Source organism: Ochlerotatus camptorhynchus, unplaced genomic scaffold (assembly GCF_037179485.1).
Source record: "Ochlerotatus camptorhynchus isolate MF236.1 unplaced genomic scaffold, CSIRO-AGI_Acam_v1.1 ptg000139l, whole genome shotgun sequence".
In the NCBI taxonomy this organism is placed as follows: domain Eukaryota; kingdom Metazoa; phylum Arthropoda; class Insecta; order Diptera; family Culicidae; genus Ochlerotatus; species Ochlerotatus camptorhynchus.
The window spans coordinates 2,449,701-2,468,871 of record NW_027040629.1 but is presented as its reverse complement, the minus strand read 5'-3'; the positions used below and the strand labels follow the sequence as shown (position 1 = coordinate 2,468,871).

The 19,171-nt window shown below is 38.6% G+C and overlaps 2 protein-coding genes across 2 annotated transcripts in view; one reads left to right on the top strand and one right to left on the bottom strand.

The window, feature by feature from the left end:
• LOC135700616 (deoxyribonuclease TATDN1) overlaps positions 1–19,171 on the top strand; it is a 155,320-nt gene that overhangs the window by 59,548 nt on the left and 76,601 nt on the right. The window lies entirely within an intron of this gene.
• Positions 8,586–13,067, bottom strand: LOC135700590 (odorant receptor 4-like). The gene is made up of 6 exons (XM_065221120.1): positions 12,975–13,067; positions 12,629–12,798; positions 12,472–12,568; positions 8,956–9,057; positions 8,727–8,882; positions 8,586–8,661 (listed from the first exon to the last, which is right to left on the bottom strand). The coding sequence occupies exons 1-6, from the start codon at positions 13,065–13,067 to the stop codon at positions 8,605–8,607; spliced, it is 675 nt and encodes a 224-aa protein (XP_065077192.1). The 3' UTR covers positions 8,586–8,604.

Below are 19,171 nucleotides of genomic sequence, written 5' to 3'. Positions count from 1 at the left end.
TCGTGTCCAAGTTGGGGGAGGCATATTCGGAGTGTCAGCGCTTTGTGGTCGGTGAACGAGCAGACATGCGTGTGTGCTGCTCGCAGATTATCGCGCAAAACGCTGCTGACATAAATGCGGTCGAGGCGCGATTGAGCATTTCTGCTGACGTAGGTGAAGCCTGTATCGCGTGGACAAAGCTTTTCCCACACATCGTGCAGCTGGAGCTGCTGCACAGCTGTTTTGAGTGAGGGGCTTGTGTTGGGGCTACTTGAATCGCATGCTCGCAGCACACAATTAAAGCCACCAGCCAGAATCACATGCTGTGTCCGATGACGGAGGTAGTAGGCAAGCGTCCCATTAAAGAAATCCTCCCGAGCTGCGCGCTGCGAAGAGCCGGAGGGAGCGTAAACGTTGCAGATAGTTGTATCTTGCACTCTCAGCGCAAGCAGTCGGCCGTCCAGACTTCGTTCGACGTGAGTGGCATGGATGTGGTCCTTCAGAGCAATAGCTGTACCTCTTCTCATGTGGTCTACATTGGCGAAAACGATGAAGCCAGGCAAGGAGAGCTGCTCATTTTCAACCTCTTGCAGACACACAATATCGAGGTTTTGGCTACTGATGAAGGTTCGGAGCGCATTTAGTTTTGTAGGGTTCGTGATGGTGCCGATGTTGATGGAAGCAACGTTGTAGGATGTGAGAGCCATTTATGGGAGCTTCTCTCCACCCCGCTCTTCGTCCTCGCTGGTCCGGCGCGGTTTCTTTGCTCGGCGGTCGGCCCTGTCCCGCCTGCTACTCGTGGATGTTGAAGATTCGTCGGTTTCGTTGCCATTCCCGCTCTTGCTCTGCGATCGCAGCGCGTGTGGGGGCTTCTTGAACAGGTCAACCGTAGCCGTGCTGGTGTTGGCTGGTTGGGCAGTTACCGATGGCACTCGTTGCGACGACGACATTTGCGCTAGTAGTGGTTGCGGACACAGGGACGCTACAGCTGTTGCGGCCTGGCTACTACTCTGCGCATTCGTGTCCGTCTGCTTCGGCAATTCGGGAAATGCACCCAACGTTGCCGTTGGTGGTGCGGTAGGTTTCGGCTTGACTGGTTTCGGACCAGCTGGTTTTGGTTGCGGTCGTGGACCCGTTTGCTTCGTCACGTTAGCGTAGCTCTTCTGGACCAGAAGCTTTTTGTTCTGGACACATGATATGCCAGTGTGCGCTTGCTCGTGACAGTGGCGACAGGATTGAAGCTGTCCCTTGTAAACGACAAGCGCTCGTTCGCCGTCGATGGTGACCCACGAGTCAATATTTTCCTTCACGAGCATTCGAGCAGACCATATGCCGAGCGAAATACCACCGAAATCGTAGCCTTCACCCCACATTAGCTCGCGAATCGATATCACCTCACCGAACGCGCTCAGGAACTCTACCACTTTCTCTTCGGACACGTCTTCGGGCAGGTCATGCACCTTCACTTCCACACTACCATCCTCCATGGTAATACGAAGCTTGTGCTTCTTTCCGTCCAGTTCAACTTCGTGCTTCTCGTCATGATTGTCAACGATTTTTTGTGCTAACGCCAGGTCATTGACCTTGACGAAAGCACATGCTCCACCGCGGTGGCACTGTAGTCTCTGCACGTCTTCTTTCTTCAGGCCGAGCACTGAACGGCAGAAGCCGTGCACTTTCTCGAACGACGGCTTCACGGGGAAACTCGAATAGTCAATCTTGAAAGTGTTTTCACGCCTCATCGCGGACACTGCACACGCGACGCGGCACGATACGGATAGCAAAGCTAAAAAATATCTTCAACTATTGACTATTGAAATAGCGCTAAAACGTCAAGAAAAACACGTCCGCGCGTCTCAGAAGCTGAGCGATAACTGAATGAGACTGTCTTTGCCATCTTATAAATCAAGACCAACAATTGAAATGGCCTTAACTCCATTTTGTAAACAAACCTTGTAAGGCCATTTCCTCGCGAACCGAAACCTTCATTCGCAAACCTAAACCACAATCGGGTAGAGGAGAATTTCCCCTACCTGTTCATTATGTTGGTTTGCCTTTGCGGACTTCGGTTCGCGAGAAAATGGCCTTACAAGGTTTGTTTACGAAATGGAGTTAAGACCATTTAAATTGTTGGTCTTGAAATGATGATGACCAATTGATTGATTGAGGCGACCTCTGCTTGTGGATAATGTTGATCCCTCGTACCGTTTGAGTCTTCTGCTTCGTTCTCAATTTAAATGTTTGGCTCTGATGTTGGTTTCTTGTTGGGCAAACAAGACTCGAAGAACGATTCTCCCGTTTCAAGAGACGGAAAGCCGCATTTTGCACGCTACAAAAGTCAGATAAATTCAACGTACTTATAATTTGAAATGCATTGTATCAAACCGGTTACAACGGCTTCCAGGGATTGAAACTTTATATGTGTCCAGATATTCGAAACGTTATAAGAATTTTTGAGTCCGTTAAGGGCAAGAATAATCGATCGTCGCACTCCTGAACCGTTAAAGTCAGTAAATTAATCAGTACAGTATCAGTACTCATCAAGATTCAAACGTATTTTGAATGATCCTGGACCTCCATCTATGCCGATTTTTTATTGAAGAACATAACTTCGAAACAGAAAGTTATTTGATTCAAATGTTTAACAGGGAATTATCATACAATTACCCTTTGAACATTTGCACATGGCAGGATAACAACTTACACAAATTATTTTAGGATAAGTCAGATTATGTTCACTGTAATCTGGTTGTAAAATGTTGCTGACTACAGGGTTTGATTAATGGGTTTATGCTATATTGCTTTTTTTAAACACTGAAGCACTTTTCCACGATTCTTCTTGTGACTACAGAGCCAAAATTTTTTTTAATATCACATCAAAGTGAATGCACAGTTGGCAAACCGATTGGGACAATGGAAATCTTGGACGGTGGTTACATTCAATTATTCCTAATGTTTCTTCGAGAGCATGGTTTAAAGGCTTGGACTTAAGTCGTGACTTCATTCGCGTGATGAGTAGACTTATGTCCAACCACTACTCGCTAGATGCTCATCTCAATAGAATAAACCTCGTGGACAGCAACATCTGTCGGTGTGGAAACGGTTATGATGACATCGATCACGCAGTTTGGCAATGTACGGATAATGACGCCGCCAGAGAGCGACTTTTGAATACCCTTGAGGCCCAAGGAAGACCACTCTTTGTTCCTATCAGAGACATGTTGGGAACTCGCGATATCTGCTATATGCAGTCGGTTTATGTGTTTCTTCAAATGTCTAGTATAAGAATTTAATTCTTTTGTCTTTTGTCTCTCTTTAATAGTTTTTGTTTTTCTAGTCCCCTCCGCTCGATGAGTCTCATCGTCGCCCACTGGTCACCATAGCCGGTCGAACTCCAGACGAAACTAGAACCGCACAACCATTCATACTGGCGACAACGCTCTGATGAGACAACGAAACCTTACCCCCAAGCTCCTCCTCTGATCCTATCCTTCGACAATGTACCTCTCTAACCTCGAGTAAGCCGCGAGTATTCAGCCCAACTCCTACTAGAAATAGAATTAAGTGAATTTTGTTACAAACAAATAATAATGAACTATCGGCTCCGTAAAGCTAACGCAATTGAGCCTTCCAAATAAACGAATTAGTTAAAACAAAAAAGTGGATGCACTTCAACCGTGTCAAAAATATGGTGTGATATTACTTGTCAAAAAGGACAAAATTATCATTAATACAGTGCATGAACTGACATTACGCTGCTTTTACTGCATTTGTTTATTGTTTTGGCCCTAAAATTTACATGATATTTTTGGCATGATTGAAGTGCATCCTCTTGGATGTAATATTAAAATTTATTTTTTGCTGTGTAGGCATTATGATTATCAATTTTGAAGTGAAACAACGTACGCCTGACAAAATTTAATCTTCAATTTTGTGACCCTAAACATAAACAACACTTAGGAACATCTAAGACCTTGCGTTTGAACTGAAAAGCCGATAAAAATAGTCGAATTTGCAGTTATTTTAGTCTTACTTTTTACCATGATGACACAGAACAAATGTTTTAACTCGTTAATTTTTCACAAAATCAGAGAAAAAAAAGTATTGTTTTATGATACTAAAGGTCCCAAACTGTGATCGTTTGCAATAAAACGTTAGGTACATTCACTTTTTTTAAAGGCGCCTTTATACATAGCGTGCACTATTGAACATCGACCATGGATTGATTTGAGGAGCTCTATCCAGTTGTTTATTGTTATTTATTATCTTTAGCTATCCTATATTAGTCCCGAGGGGGCGACTCTATCTACGATGCAGGAAAAATTGTATTTTGCTGTGGTTAGCTGCGTGCACGCTGAGTAGATATGAAGAACATTAATGACGATTTTGAAGATTTCCTGCAAAAAGATGATGCGCGATGCAAGTAGATACAAGAAATCAAAGAAGATTTTTCGAAGTTTGATTCGCTAGTGTGAGATTTGTAGAGCATCTAGAATTGAGATTTAGATGTGTCACCCCCCTCGATTAGTCCTATCATTGGACTAGGTACACAATCACGCGTAATAAGTATTCACAATCGATAAAGAAAACTCGTCGTGAATAGGGTAAATTATGGCTTCGGCACCCATTGACTGTTTTCGGCAACCGAAATTGAAACGTTTATTTTACTGTATTTTCCTATCAAAACGCTTCGCTGAATGTATTAAGCCGATTCCTTACCTTTTCAGCTTTAATCTGATTACATTTTTACGACTGTGAATTCCTGTTATACCATATTTTTCTTTAAATGAAATATACATACTACAAAATACGGCTGATTTCGAGTTGCCGATAATAGAACACCTGGTTAACACGCAGTTCAAATGGAAAGGGTGCCGAAGAAAAAGAGACTGCCGACAATAGTCACTCTCACCTGAGAAGTTTGGAGCGTTGTAAAAACATGTTCAACCCGTTTTGATCAATTCTGTCGATTGGAATTGGTAGAACGACAAGCAGCAGATAAATGTCAACAAACAAACCTGTCATGTATGTGTGTGACGCTGAGAAATCGCTAATAGAAGTTCGGACGCTGCTTAGATTGACGAGAATACGTAAATTCCCCTATGCACAAGAAGGAAGATTGATCAGCATCAAAACAACAGCAAAGAGTTATGGAAAATTTTGAAATCTTTTTTTTTCTTTGTTGTTGTCTTTACAGACGGCTAAGACCATAGTTTGGTCCATCTCGCCTTTGAAATCTTTATTAAAACCTATTAATTGCAAACCGCGGTCCATAACTTTCCAGAACAATCAGGATATTGGGAAGGTCATTCTTGTGAAACTGCGTTGAATTTGGTGTTAGCAAAGTGGAAATACAACTTGGAGCGTAAAGAAACGATTGTTGCTGTTTTTTGGATCTGAAACCCGCTTTTGAAACAATTTCTAGGCCCTTACTGTTAAGTACAATCAAGCGCTTTGGAATTATGAGTACTGCATATAAATGGTTTGAAAGCTATTTATCTGACAGAACTCAACGGACTGTTTTTAACGATTCTGTTTCCAGTCCCGTGGGGAATAACCTTGGAGTGCCCCAGGGAAGTGTATTAGGGCCTCTTTTAATTATTATGTATATTAATGACTTGCGACGTGTTTTACGGGTGTGCGAAATTAATATTTTTGCAGATGATACTGTGTTATTCATTGCAGCTAAGGATTTAGAAGTTGCCGTCTCACACTTGAATGAAGATTTGCAGTATCTAAGTAGAGGGTTGAAGTGTAAGCAGTTGACATTGAAAACAATTAAAAATAAATTTATGGTAATTTCGCGGAATCGATTAAATGAGAACGCCTCTGTTGTTATTGATGATGAGACTGTTGATCGCGTTCGGAAGATTAAATATCTTGGCGTGATTATTGATGACAAACTTAAGTTCAACTCTCACATTGACAATGTCATCAAGAAAATTCCCAAGAAGTATGGAATTATATGTCTATTGAAAAATGATTTAACTGTTGTCAATAAAATACAGCTATACAATTCAATCATCTCTCGTCATCTAGACGTTTGCCCATCCATTTTATTTCTGTCAAATGCAACACAAATATTGAGATTGCAGCGCTTGCAGAATAAAATAATGCGTTTGATTTTGATTGAACGTGCAACAACAATAGCAGAATTTAGGAGACATTGCATTTCACACGTTAAAACTGTGTTTTGAACGGTTATCCAGTGATTTTTTTTAATGAATTGACAAATTATGTATCTTGACGAAGTTATTTTTAACGGATTATATTGTATGGATAGCTGTTATAACGACTTTTTAATAATTATTGTAGCACTGCAAAAACTATTTTGTTCGCCACGATGGTGATGATGGATTTTTTATATTTGATTTAATAGTAGTAGTGAAAAAAAATTTTTTTAGTCGTCTACAAACGTTTTAGCCTGGCACGCGTAATACGGATATAGAGGACTAAATTTAACATTTAAAAAAAAGGCAATTTTGAAGCTTATTTGGAAGATACCTTGAGTTAGTAGTATGTTTTCTGGCAAATGTTGGGGGTTTGTGAGCATTCCTGACATTGCTGAAAATTATGATAACATCATATTGCGGAGTTGCTAGTGTAATAGGATGCTTTGTTGATTGTTCATTAAATCTTGATCGCTTGTAATACTTATGAATATTTTAGGTGGACAAAAAGGCAAACTAAGAGGTGGACGTCTGAGCTTTTCCACATTCATATCGCTGTGAAGCAACTGTAAACTCTAGAGGGAATTTATATCTGTAACTGTAACCAGTTCGATTTTGTTTGCAAACCTGGTGAAATTGTCATATTTAATTATCTTAGAGATAAATCGTCCAGCTCAAACCTTTGTAGCGTTTAGAGGTGAGACCATCATCATTTCATCATCATCCTGCGGCATAATCTCGATCGCACATAATCTTATGATCGGTTGATGCGTTTGAAACATGCAGGCTTGGCAGTTGGCTAATTCTAAGTTATTTTTCGTAGCTTCATCTCCCCGGGCTTAATGGCCTTGCTTAGTACCAACTAATTTTGCTTACTAAGTAGAAGATAGTGGGATCTAAATACCCCTGGCCACTTTGCATTACTGAGCTGATAGGGTCGCGTTCTCGCATAATTTTTTTATCACACGCTATTTCAAAACTACCCAAATTAGGGTAGAATCCACCCTGATCGGTCAAAACTGAAGCTACCCAAAAATGGGTAAACTATTTTGGGAGTGACAAGTTGACAAATGGACAACATCGACATGAATCCGATCGACTTTGTTCATTTGTCAACTTGTCTCTCCCAACATAGTTTACCCATTTTTGGGTAGGTTCAGTTTTAACCGATCTGGGTGCATTCTACCCAAATTTGGGTAGTTTTGAAATAACGTGCAAGGTCTAAAATGTCAATTCAAGCGTAACAATTCAAATCGACGAATCTGATTTTGTAAACAATCACTTCAATCGATGATTTGTGGCAACACAAAAACTAACAACACCAGCTAGTAGGGCAAACTATCTGATGATGGTGTTTGTTTGCGTGGGCGTTGCCACAAATCGTCGATTGAAGTGATTGTTTACAAAAGCAAAATAGTTACGCTTAACTTCACTTCCCAAAGTAGATCCATTTCTAATTTACCCTTCTCAATAACAAAAACATCCTGCCTGTGACTACCGTCGAGATCCACCGAGATGAATGGATTACTTATTCCAAGCCCCGTTAATTCGGATCTTTGTTGATTTGGCTGGATCTGGTCAGTCCAATCGTAGAGTCTAATCGTCAAAGCCAGAGAGGCAACTCCACGTAGACCCTGTCTATCGAAACCATCAACTCGTATGTTTCTATCAATCCTGAACGTTTACTCATTCGCTTCTCACTTTTTAATTAAATTTATGGACATTTTTATATATTCCTACACAATTGTCTTTGACCAGTTAATATGCAAAAATACAATTAACAGAAGCGATGCCAATCAAACGATTAATTTGAATAACGAAACCAGAAAATACATTCATAATCAATTTAAATACCAAAACTCAGCTCCATCATGATGTGCGTGTGCAATAGCAACTGACATACATTCAGCTGAACTAATTAGATTACAAGATTAATTGAAAACAATATGCAAGTTCTATCGCAACGCCACAAGGCCCTTGTGGTCACAATAATAAAAACGGGCCGTAAATTATTCTACATTAGATCCTCTAAAGATTTACAATCAAATCACAGAGTTGTTACCGGCACATTTGCCATAAGGTTTCAATACTATTTCTAATGATTATTCTGTCAAGGTATTAAACTAGGAATGTAGCTTTTTTATTGCAACTATACCTTTGGGAGTCCTATTATCGCGAGTTACGATTTATAGTTATTTTAACTTGATTCCGCAATAATGTCTTCATTTGAATTTCACAAATGCTCTCTCCCGCTGTGGGTGCTAACAGGTTCACGTGCTACTGTTGTGAACAAAAGAAATATGTAGGGCGAATGATTTTGATGTCAACATACAAATAGAGTATATTAAGATGTCAGATGATCAGAGCTGCAAGCATTTTCATGAACTAGTAAGGACTAGCATACTTACTGAAAATGCTCTCAAGTGTTAATTGTTCGGACTAGTCAGCAACGAAATTAATCAGCATACACCGTTCGGAGCAGAGTGAAGTAAGACCATGATGCACTCAAAATCTAAAATGGAAAACCGCACCCAGCATTATGACAGGAAAACAATATAGAGAAAGCAGCATACTTACACTTGCAAAGGTATTTAAATCCACGGGCCATATTTTCCACGCCATCAAAGTTAAAGGTATTTGAGCTTTGTTGATCATCTGTAGGATTATCGTTCGGAACTGACGATTTGTGTTGTACCACGGACAGTTGTACGCTGCTTCCGCTGCCTGAACACTCTGTCGGATAATCATACACGCATGTCGACAAATCAGTTAATGATTTCCAACTGCGCAATTTGAAGTAACTTACGCTTTCCACAATGTGCTGTCCGTAGAAACATAGAAGAAATAGTTCGACGAGGAAACTTGCAAGAAAGAGTGCAAATTTTACCAAAGTGTATCCAGAGGCTGCCTGCAAGTAAAAATGGGGGTTGGTCATTCGTAAATTTGGTTAAGTAGCCAAGTCTACAATACAGTGGCATTATGGGTGATGGTTTTATGTTACTACTTTTGTCTATATCGGAGGAAAATCATTCTCAAATCTCATTCATTGAGCCTCTTTGAGAGAATAAACTTGCGTGTGAATCTGGCAAACAAATCACACGTTTATGATTCTCATGCATTTTCACGCACTCACACTCACAACGCCAAAAAATCATTACAGTTTGAAACTCAGAGAAACCGCTCAAACGTCAATTCAGGCATAACATTTGATAACGGCACAAAAGCATTTGTAAACAAACTTTCTAAGGCCCTTTACACGCGAACCAAAGTACGCCCACGCAAACCAATACCACTTTCGGAAAGGTGATAGTTGCCCCTATCCGATGATGTTGTTGGTTTGCGTAGGCGTACTTTGGTTCGCGTGTAAAGGGCCTTAGAAAGTTTGTTTACAAATGCTTTTGTGCCGTTATCAAATGTTATGCCTGAATTGATAGTATGCTTATGTAGGGGAAATGTCTCTAATGTTGGTCTATGAATCTAAGATTGGGCCTATCGCTAAAAATCTGCTATTTATCAAATTTATGGTAGATGAACGCGTCATTGGGACGGTACTAATGGAGATTTTTGGATGCTATTGAAAATTTAGTCGATTGCTGAATTTATGTATGGATCTGATAAACCAGCGTTTTTTTTTAAACGGAAGTTTGGCTATTGTTCGCACGCAAAAAAGAAAAAAAAAGATGCTGTGATCGCGACCGTACATACAAAGTTTAGACCAGGCATTTTGCTTATTGAATGAATGACCGGGTTGAAAGTTCCAGAATGGGTTGAGACAGATACAAGTGTGAATAGGGATCAATCAATACGACAAGTAACTATCCTTGAGGCTCGACCGGCATTGGTTCCTCGCTCAAAGGCGCCATGGAAAAAGATTACTGTGGGGGAGAGGGTCATAAATTGTGTATTCACTTGTATATATCGAGTATTGCACTTTTTGAGAGATCCGGTAGGTGATTTTATATATGCACGAAATTCTGAAAACCAATGATCGAAGCAGGCCGCGCTGCGAAAATTACGTGTTTTTGTTTTGGGGCGTCATTTTCGTTCTAGTGAAAATGTTATAAATTTACAATTTCATTTTAAAAAAGTACAAAAGTGGTGTTGAAAAGTGCATTAAGTGAAAAATTTCAAATTCCTATCCCTTGCATGTGGTGCCGACTGTTCTAGCCTACGCGCAGTTACGCTCAGCTAAGTTTATTTACCTTCGATAGGATTTATGTCCTCGATAGGAAATATCCATCTAATTCAAGACGATTATTTTAAAACTTACTAAATACGTGTCAATCAAGTATTGCACTACTGCTTGATTGAAAGTTTCAGTACATTATCAATGGTGTATATTTACATCGATAATGTATTGGAGCGGGACTTATCATGTGTGAAAATAGCTTCGAACTGCTTGCGTTCTTGAAATGGGCTATTGTAGCTGCGGTAGAGCTGTCACCTTCTAACTCCCGGGTTCAAGCTTCTTTGCATTAATAAGAATTGATTGCAGGCAGATTTTATCCAAATACCACTGCCAGACAGTGGGAGTTAGGTCAAGGGCGAATCTTCATTCTAATCGACGATTCCACATACTATATTAATAACCTTTTACATATCACAATGAATTGTGCATATGTTAAGGATCAACAAACATTTTCAGGCGCAAACAAGCAACAGGATCGAGCTGATAACGTTTCATAATTCCAAAATCTGAACACTGTTTTGAATAATATGTTTAGGTAATGGGCAGCAACAACGGACAGATAAACTACTTGCAGCTTCTATTTATTAAATGCTCGATATAACGATTGCCAGCAACGCTGGCTGGGCGTATCCTATGGCTTACCCTCCCTACTAACAAAAATCCAACCTTCCCGTGACACTTATGAGGGGTCGTAGAGTTCTCTGCATCTCTCTTAAGTAAGTGTCGGACTAACATTCCTCTCCTTTCCCCACCGGATGCAAGGACGTGGCCAGGACAGCTCTGGTCTGTTGGAGGGAGACTCATCCTGTATCTAAGAGGTAGTAATTAATCGCAAATTACTATCTAACAGCAACGGATGAAGGTGGGTCTCCTTCTTAACAACAGTTTGGAGCTCGTACCACCTATGCTATGCACGAAATTCTGAGAACCGCTATATCGTTTTGCTATGGAATGGCTGTATATATTATACATTATGTATCCAACTGAACCGCCCGGAATTCAATGCACTACGGTACTACAAATTTGGTATTGTGTACTACACTGAGAAAAAGCGGAAACAGAGGAGGCCTACAACCCCTTCTTACGATTAGACCAGTTCCACGCCAAATAGCAAAAAAAAATAAGAAATAAATGACTTGACCATCTCCAATTTTTATGAAATTTTGATTATTTTTTGCAAAAATTCGGGTATTTGGCATCTAGTATTTTTTTCCAAAATGGCGTCTTTGACATTTTCCAATAAATTGTAGTTTTTTTTTGTTATTTCGAGTAAAAATATTTGACCAAAAGTTCTTGAAAATTTTTGACAATTCCGGAGTGATTTGAGATTTGGGCGTAATTGCATTTGTAAACAAACACGTCAATCACCGATTTCTCACGAATAAAAGCTCAATCTCGAAAAGTAATAACAATGATTCCTCTATCATTTGGTATAGTTTGTTTGTGAGATTGAGATTTTATTCAAGAGAAATCAGTAATTGACGTGATTGTTTACAAAGGCAATTACGCTCAAATCTCAAATCACTCCGGAATTTTCAAGTGTCCATGGTTATATTAGATATTCCAAAAGTTAATTTTTCATGAGCCTTTTTTAAATATAAAAATTGAATATTTTTTAGATAATTGAGTTCTTAAATTACAATTTATTAAAAAATTACAAAGACGCCATTTTGAAAAAAAAAAACAGAGACGAACCAGTCAACGGCTGAAAGTCTCTATAATAACGAAATCAATCAATCAATTAAAAAAAAAAATTACAAGTCGAATTTTTGCAAATATGTGAATGATTGCTCATAGCACACAATTATGAAAAAAAGAGATGAACTAGCCTCAGGCTAAAAATCTCTATAATAAAGAAAAAAAAAAAAAAAAAAAAAACAATTATGAAAAGTTTTGTGCAAATCAGAGAAGATCGAGTTTTTCCGGTGGCGTGGAACTGCTGAATAGTTAAATAATCAATTGTAGGTTCTAAAAATGTTCGACCCCATAGAGTCTCTTATTTGAGCCTATCAAATAAATGACTGGAAGAAAAAGAATGAAGTTAATATAAATGCACAATGCACGGGCTTGTGCAGATCACGTAAGTGCATCCAAGTGTAAATGTAACAAATTGATTCAATGTATGATACTTACGGTAACCATGAAGCCTTGAATGCAAATTATGAACGAACTTACAAAAAAGTTATAAAACAGCGCAAAATTGAAAATTACATCCATTGATTTTTTATACCTACAAAAGAAAATTATTCGTAAAGTTGGCACTGTAAGTAACACGTAAGACAATATTCACTCTTCAATCTTTTGATGTTTTTGCACAACATTGAATAGTCTTTCGTTTAAAGTTGGTAGCTTTCCGTAGGTATCGATAGATTCATTGGTTATGTTTTCCAAATCGTACTTCAAGATCATAAAATGCACACATAAATGGGCGGAAAGAATGCAGAACAAACAATCGAACCCCTGTAATTCAATGCAAATTTCGGTTAACCAATAACAAATAGCACTACAGTCGACATTACCATGTGTATGATGATACCAGAAAATCCTATCACAATGTACAACGGGTATATCAATAAGTACACGAACCCAGAATAGGGATCAAAGGGCCACCAAATCAGAAAGGGCAGTTGACGTACCCATTCACCCGTAATAGTATAGTGATATATCATCTCCGGAATCGGCAGAAGGGTAAAAGCCATCCCCATCACAACGTTAACGACTGCTACCATTGTTGTAAAACGAATTGCAGGTTTCATCACTTTGTCACATATTATTTGATGTTCTACGCTACGCACCTATCGTTGAGGATTCATTTAACAGATAAACACATTCGATTCATCATCTTTCGAACAAAAACATCTTACCGATGCATCCCAATCATTACGAAGAGTTTTTACCAATCCCGCAATGGTGTTTCTCTCGATGGCCAAAACTAACATCTTCATCAATCCGATAGTGCAATAGCCAAAGCACGGTGCTTGAAATGTAATCTCCAGGAATGTGAACTCGCGCTGTAACATTTGCACTAAATAAACTAATTCACCACATGAGGTGTAAAACAATAAAATAAACGCTATCACGAAAATAGCATTCATTCTCAATGCGGATCCAAGCGTATCCGGGTAAAATAAGCTGCAAGATGGAATTCCTGAAAAAAATGCGATTCTATCAGATAAGAGGTGTATCACTTAGAACACATTTAATATTAACCGGTTGTTGAAAGAATGAAATCCAGTGCTTTAAAAGTTTGTTCGAAATTCACCATTTTGGAAAAAAAAGTGCCAGCTGTTCTTGTTGATTACTAGGCCCGACGAATGCAAATAACGTTATGAAAGAGCTGGTATCCGATGCTAATATACGTACCAGTTCAAATAAAAAACAGAGCTCGATTGCAATGAACATCATTAAATTTTGATGACATAAATATAGTGCACCAGTATGAAGTGAATTGTTGTTCGTTATTCAATTTAGAGCTGTGTGATAAACCCAAGCCTAACCCTTCTAATGGGCTCATCAACCATCGATGGATGTAGGTAAATTGAAGTATTAGGGACGTAGAATCAACATATTAGAATCATAAAACATTCTGACACCTTCAAAATTTGACGTCAAAATTTCACCAAGGGAAAAGTTCGCGAGTCATAGTGAGTTTTCACAAACTTTTCCATCACAGATTACTTTTTTAGCTGGACCGTTTATCATCTATCTATAACCAAGATCTTGTTCTTTTTCCCATGAGCGAGAAATTCTAAGTCTAAGGTGCCGACAATTTTCACTAATTCACTAATTCTTTATCTTGAACGTTTTTTTTCAGCCCAAGCTCACAAAATGGTCTAAAGTTTCAGAATATCAAAAAGTCACTCAAACTCTAGAATTTTGGGTAATTTTTCAACACCAGAATTATGAAAAAATATTGAAGTTTGGAACTCCAAACCCTTTTTTTTCTTCAATGCTTTTTACACTTCTGTAGCGAGCGTTTGCACTTCCACAGCTATTAGTTAGGAGCTTACCATGACAACCAATGCATGAATTTGTGTATCGCGTGATAAGCACACACTGCCCAAGTAACCATAGGCACGTTATTTCGCCTTTTTGGCTATATACAGCTGAACAACGGCTATACCAGTGTTTGCAAGTTCTGATGAGGCCCGTATATAGCCAAAAAGGCGAAATAACGTGCCTATGGTTACTTGGGTGAAACTCTATGCCCATGGAAGTCGAGAAAACATCCAACCCGAAAAATTTCCTCGAGACCGGGGATCGAACCCGCCGCCTCTGGCTTTGTAAATCTGATCCAAGACTATCGAATACCCCTCTAATCTTTAACCCTAGTCTTATTTAAATTTTTTTCTAGAATTTTAAATTCTTTAAGAAAAGCTTACTTTTCAGGGCACAACATTTTTAAACTCTAAAAACTGGTATTGAAAGGGGTAAGGAAATTGAGAATAAACGTGGATACAATGCTATCAATTCATCAATGACACTTTCATAGATTATTTAAATAAATTAAACGGTACTTGTTTAAATTAGAAACCAATTTTATATGCATCAGTTTGTTTGATCTATTCACTGGAATCAATCAAATGCAGTTTCAAATCAAACCCTACTTCACTCGATAGGCAAGCCGTTATTACTCAATCTACGCTGCACTGTGAATCCCTTTCCACTGGACTCGGTACGCTTGGTACCCGAGCAAAGCCCAGCATCAAAATGACAGCAAATCGAAATCAAATTTTGATATCAACCCCAATAAAAAAAAAACATACCATACCCGAACGATTAGCGGCGCCGGTGTTGTAGTGGTAAGCGTGATTGCCTCTCACCCCAGCAGGTTCAATCCCAGTCGGCGCCGCCGGGATGTTCTGAGGCATAACATCTCTGATCACGCCTCCCTTCGGGAAGTAAAGCTGTTGGTTTCCGGTTCATGAGTTGATGAGTCGATAGGTAGGGTCAAGGTGTGGGAGCTGCCTCTCTGGCGTCGGTAGCATTGGTGTTCAGCACAAGGCTAGTAGTGGATATGAAAACAGTGACCAAATAGTGACTTTAAAGCAATAAAAAAGTGACTAATAGTGAAATTTATTGATCGAAAAAAATGGTTACAATCAGGGCTATTCTGCGCGGCGTGTGAGGTGAAGTGACAGTGAAGTGATGGTGAAGTGACAATTATCACCTCGGGTGAGGTGACTCTCCATTTGATTTGCACGGAGAGTCACCTCACCCGAGGTGACAATTGTCACTTCACAAGTGAGAGCGTGTCACCTCACCTCACACGCCGCGCAGAATAGGCCTGAATTTTATAAACTCACAACCACAACCCATCCTGATCATTTTTCGTGCTCCTTTAAAATAAAAAAAAAAGGCGCCGGTGGTGTAGTGGTGCGTGATTACCTCTCACCCCAGCAGGCCTGGGTTTAATACCAGTCGGCGCCGCCGGGATGTTCTGAGGCATAACATCTCTGATCACGCCTTCCTTCGGATGGGAAGTAAAGCCGTTGGTCCCCGGTTCATGAGTTGATGGGTCGATAGGTAGGGTCCAGGTGTGGGAGCTGCCTTCCTGGCACGTCGGTAGCATTGGTGCTCAGCACGGAAAACAAGATCGACGGAAAAAACAAACCAAAGGAAATAAAATAAAACAAATCATGGTTTACCGATCGCATAAGTTTGCCTCGAGAAATTATTATTTATTCATTATACAGTGAACAAGGAAGTCAGGATAACCGGGAAAAAGGCGCGAATTCTAAATCACCGGGAAAAAAATCGGGAAAAGTCCGTGAATTTCGATGACAAACCGGGGAAAATAAGATTCTGGAACTTTAAACAATTGCAAGGCCCCTGGACTTTAAAATAATTTCAGGATACAGTCACTTTAATGAACTAAATATTATGAGATTTTGAAAAGATTTTAGGATGAATTCTGCAGATAACAACAATGTGACTCTAAGAGAGAATTTACTAAAACTCCAAGTCAAGTCTTGGGACTTCAGACGTTCAGAGTAGAATCTTTAGGTAGTTCTTTTGGAAAATTCATGACGATTGTGAAGCGGATTCCAGGTCCATTTCAAATGAATATTCAAAATAAGTTCTTAGAAGAATTGTGATGGCAATTCAAAGGAAATTCTTAGAAAATTTAAAGATAATTTCAAACGAATTCTGAGTTTCATGGATCTCACAATAAAAACCAAGGGAGTCGAATTTTGAGGGAACAATTCCAAAGGAAATTCTGATATGAGTTTTATGAGAATTCCGAGTTTAATTCCAAGAGCATCTCGAGTAGAATGTCAACGGTATTCCTGAGGAGAATTCCAAGCGAATTTTCAGAAGAATTTAGTGGAGAGCTCCAAGATAGTTATGAGCAAAATTGTGTGACAATTCTGAGGATAATTGCATGTAAATTATAAGGAATATTCAGACTAATTCTAAATAGAATGTAAGAAGCATGTAAGGCTCTGAACCATTTGGTGGATTTTTTTAACTTTTGGTTAAAATTTGACAGATGGAAAGTTATCGATTAACCCTGCTATCCGAGCGTAGTTATTTCTGATCAGGGTGCCTTCCATTCATTTTGACTAAAAAAATGTTTTAAGAAATTATGGAATAATAAGATATTATGAAAATATTTTGATTATGTAAACAACAAGAAAAGATTGTTAAGTTTGTGTTTGACACATAATACCTGCCAATTTTGCTACATGAGAGACGCAATAAGCGATTTTGTAATTTATCTCACCCACTCTTCGCTCTTCACTCTTCGCGAAGAGGCGATCAGAAAAACGCTCATTGTGACTCTGTCAAAGCTAAATTTGCAGGTTTGATGGGTGAAACACAAACTTTACAATCTTTTCTTATTACTTACATATACAAAATATCATCATAATATCTTATTATTCCATAATTTCATAAAACATTGTTTTAGTCAAAATGAATGGAAGGCACCCTGTTTCTGATAGACAAGAAGTTAAATTTTGACAACCGTTGCTGAGTTCTTCTCGAAAACTGGTCGATCGACAGTACAGGGATTTTCGAACATACAGAATAACTTTCGAAACGTCACTTTTAACCACGAGTTAAAATTAACTCGGCAAATGGTTCACAGCCTAAGTAAGTTTTAGTAAGTTTTTACCAAGCGAATCTTTATGCCCGGCTGTATTTCCCTGTTGTGAAATATACATTTTAATTAAGCATATATGCGATTGAGCCGAAGAGATCACTAAGCTAAATGGGTTATAATTTAGTAATCAGAAATTTCCCTGGCTCAAATCAAACGGGATAATCACGAAAATTTCGGGAAAACCCCGGGAAATTACAAATTGCGATTTGCTGGTCACTATGATTAGGGTCTCTTCATAAACTACGTAGACATTTTTTTGGGATTCTTAACCCTCCCCCCCTCCCCCTGCGCAGACAATTGTCCACACAAAAATTTTAAAATTTGTATGGACCGTGGATAATTGTCAACCCCCCCCCTTAAACTGTCTACGTAGTTTATGAACAGCCCCTTATGACTAATGCTAATTTGATTTTTGTTTTATGTCACCCAAAATTTGAAAATTTAGGTCTTTTAAAAATTATTTTCCACTCTACGCTTTATCCTTAAAGTACACTTTTTCTTATTATTGATTTATGGTTTTATCATTCAATGAGTCACTTATACGTAAATTTAATTGTTGTTTGTTATTTAATATGTGCCCCTCCTCGTCCTATTTGAGTGATGTCGGACATAAAATGAAAATATTATTTGCATCATCCTTATGCCTTATTAGGTAATCAAATAATAATAACAAGGCAAATGTTTACAATTTTTAGACAATAAATTTTAAAGACCTCGGATATAGACATTTTTGAAACACCTCAGATTTGTATAGCTCTAAGAGCTACACATCTTCTCTAGATAGCGGTCCAAGAAAAAATCTCATTATTCTGGAACGAGGAAAATTTTCCAAAATGGAAGGATCGTGAATACACACGGCAAATTAATCTGACTCATATTTGAGTCAAGTTAACTTAAATTCGCAAAAACGTAGGTCACAGAAATGAGTAAATTTTTACTCAAAGATGCGTAATTGTCACTCATATATGAATAAATGGCATTCAAATATCTGTGATATTTGATCATATTTGAATAAAAATGTACTCAAATGCGAATTCTAGTTAACGGGGCTCACATATGAGTCAGATTTATTTGCCGTGTAAAATATTTTGCATGCATCTCGGACTTAACATCTGGAAATCGAAAAAAAAATTGAAAGATTCCGGGATATCGAAATCTCTAAGACAAACAAGTTGAGAAACTTGTGCGGCCCGGAATAATTTTCATATTTTGAATATAGGGAATGTAAGTTCACAGTCCTTGAAAAATTTAAATTAGTAAATTTTCCAAGACCATTTTTTGAAATATCTAAGACTTGGAAAACTTCCAAGATCACGAAGTAAAGAAGCCAGGATGTTGGAATCAGATTTGTTTTTTTATCGAAACCTCAGAAAATTTGCGATCTTTTACTATTTGGTCTGGAAATAAAATCGAAGATAACGGACCTGAATGTCCAAATCACGGAGATGAAATAAATAAAAATATTGTCAGCACGTAAAAAAAAGATCGACGGAAAACAAATCAAGGAAAAAACATAGACACTAGCGCCACCACACTATGAGGGTTTGCATGATACAAGTGGTTATTGCACGGACGTAAAAAGGAACTCACATGATGAGTAAAGTTTACTCACTTTCTATTTGTTTAATACAACATTTTATTCACATTCTTCAAAACTGGATTTACTCACAGCTGTGAGTAAATCCACTTTTGACGAGTGAGTAAAATCATAGAGGTAACTCTAAG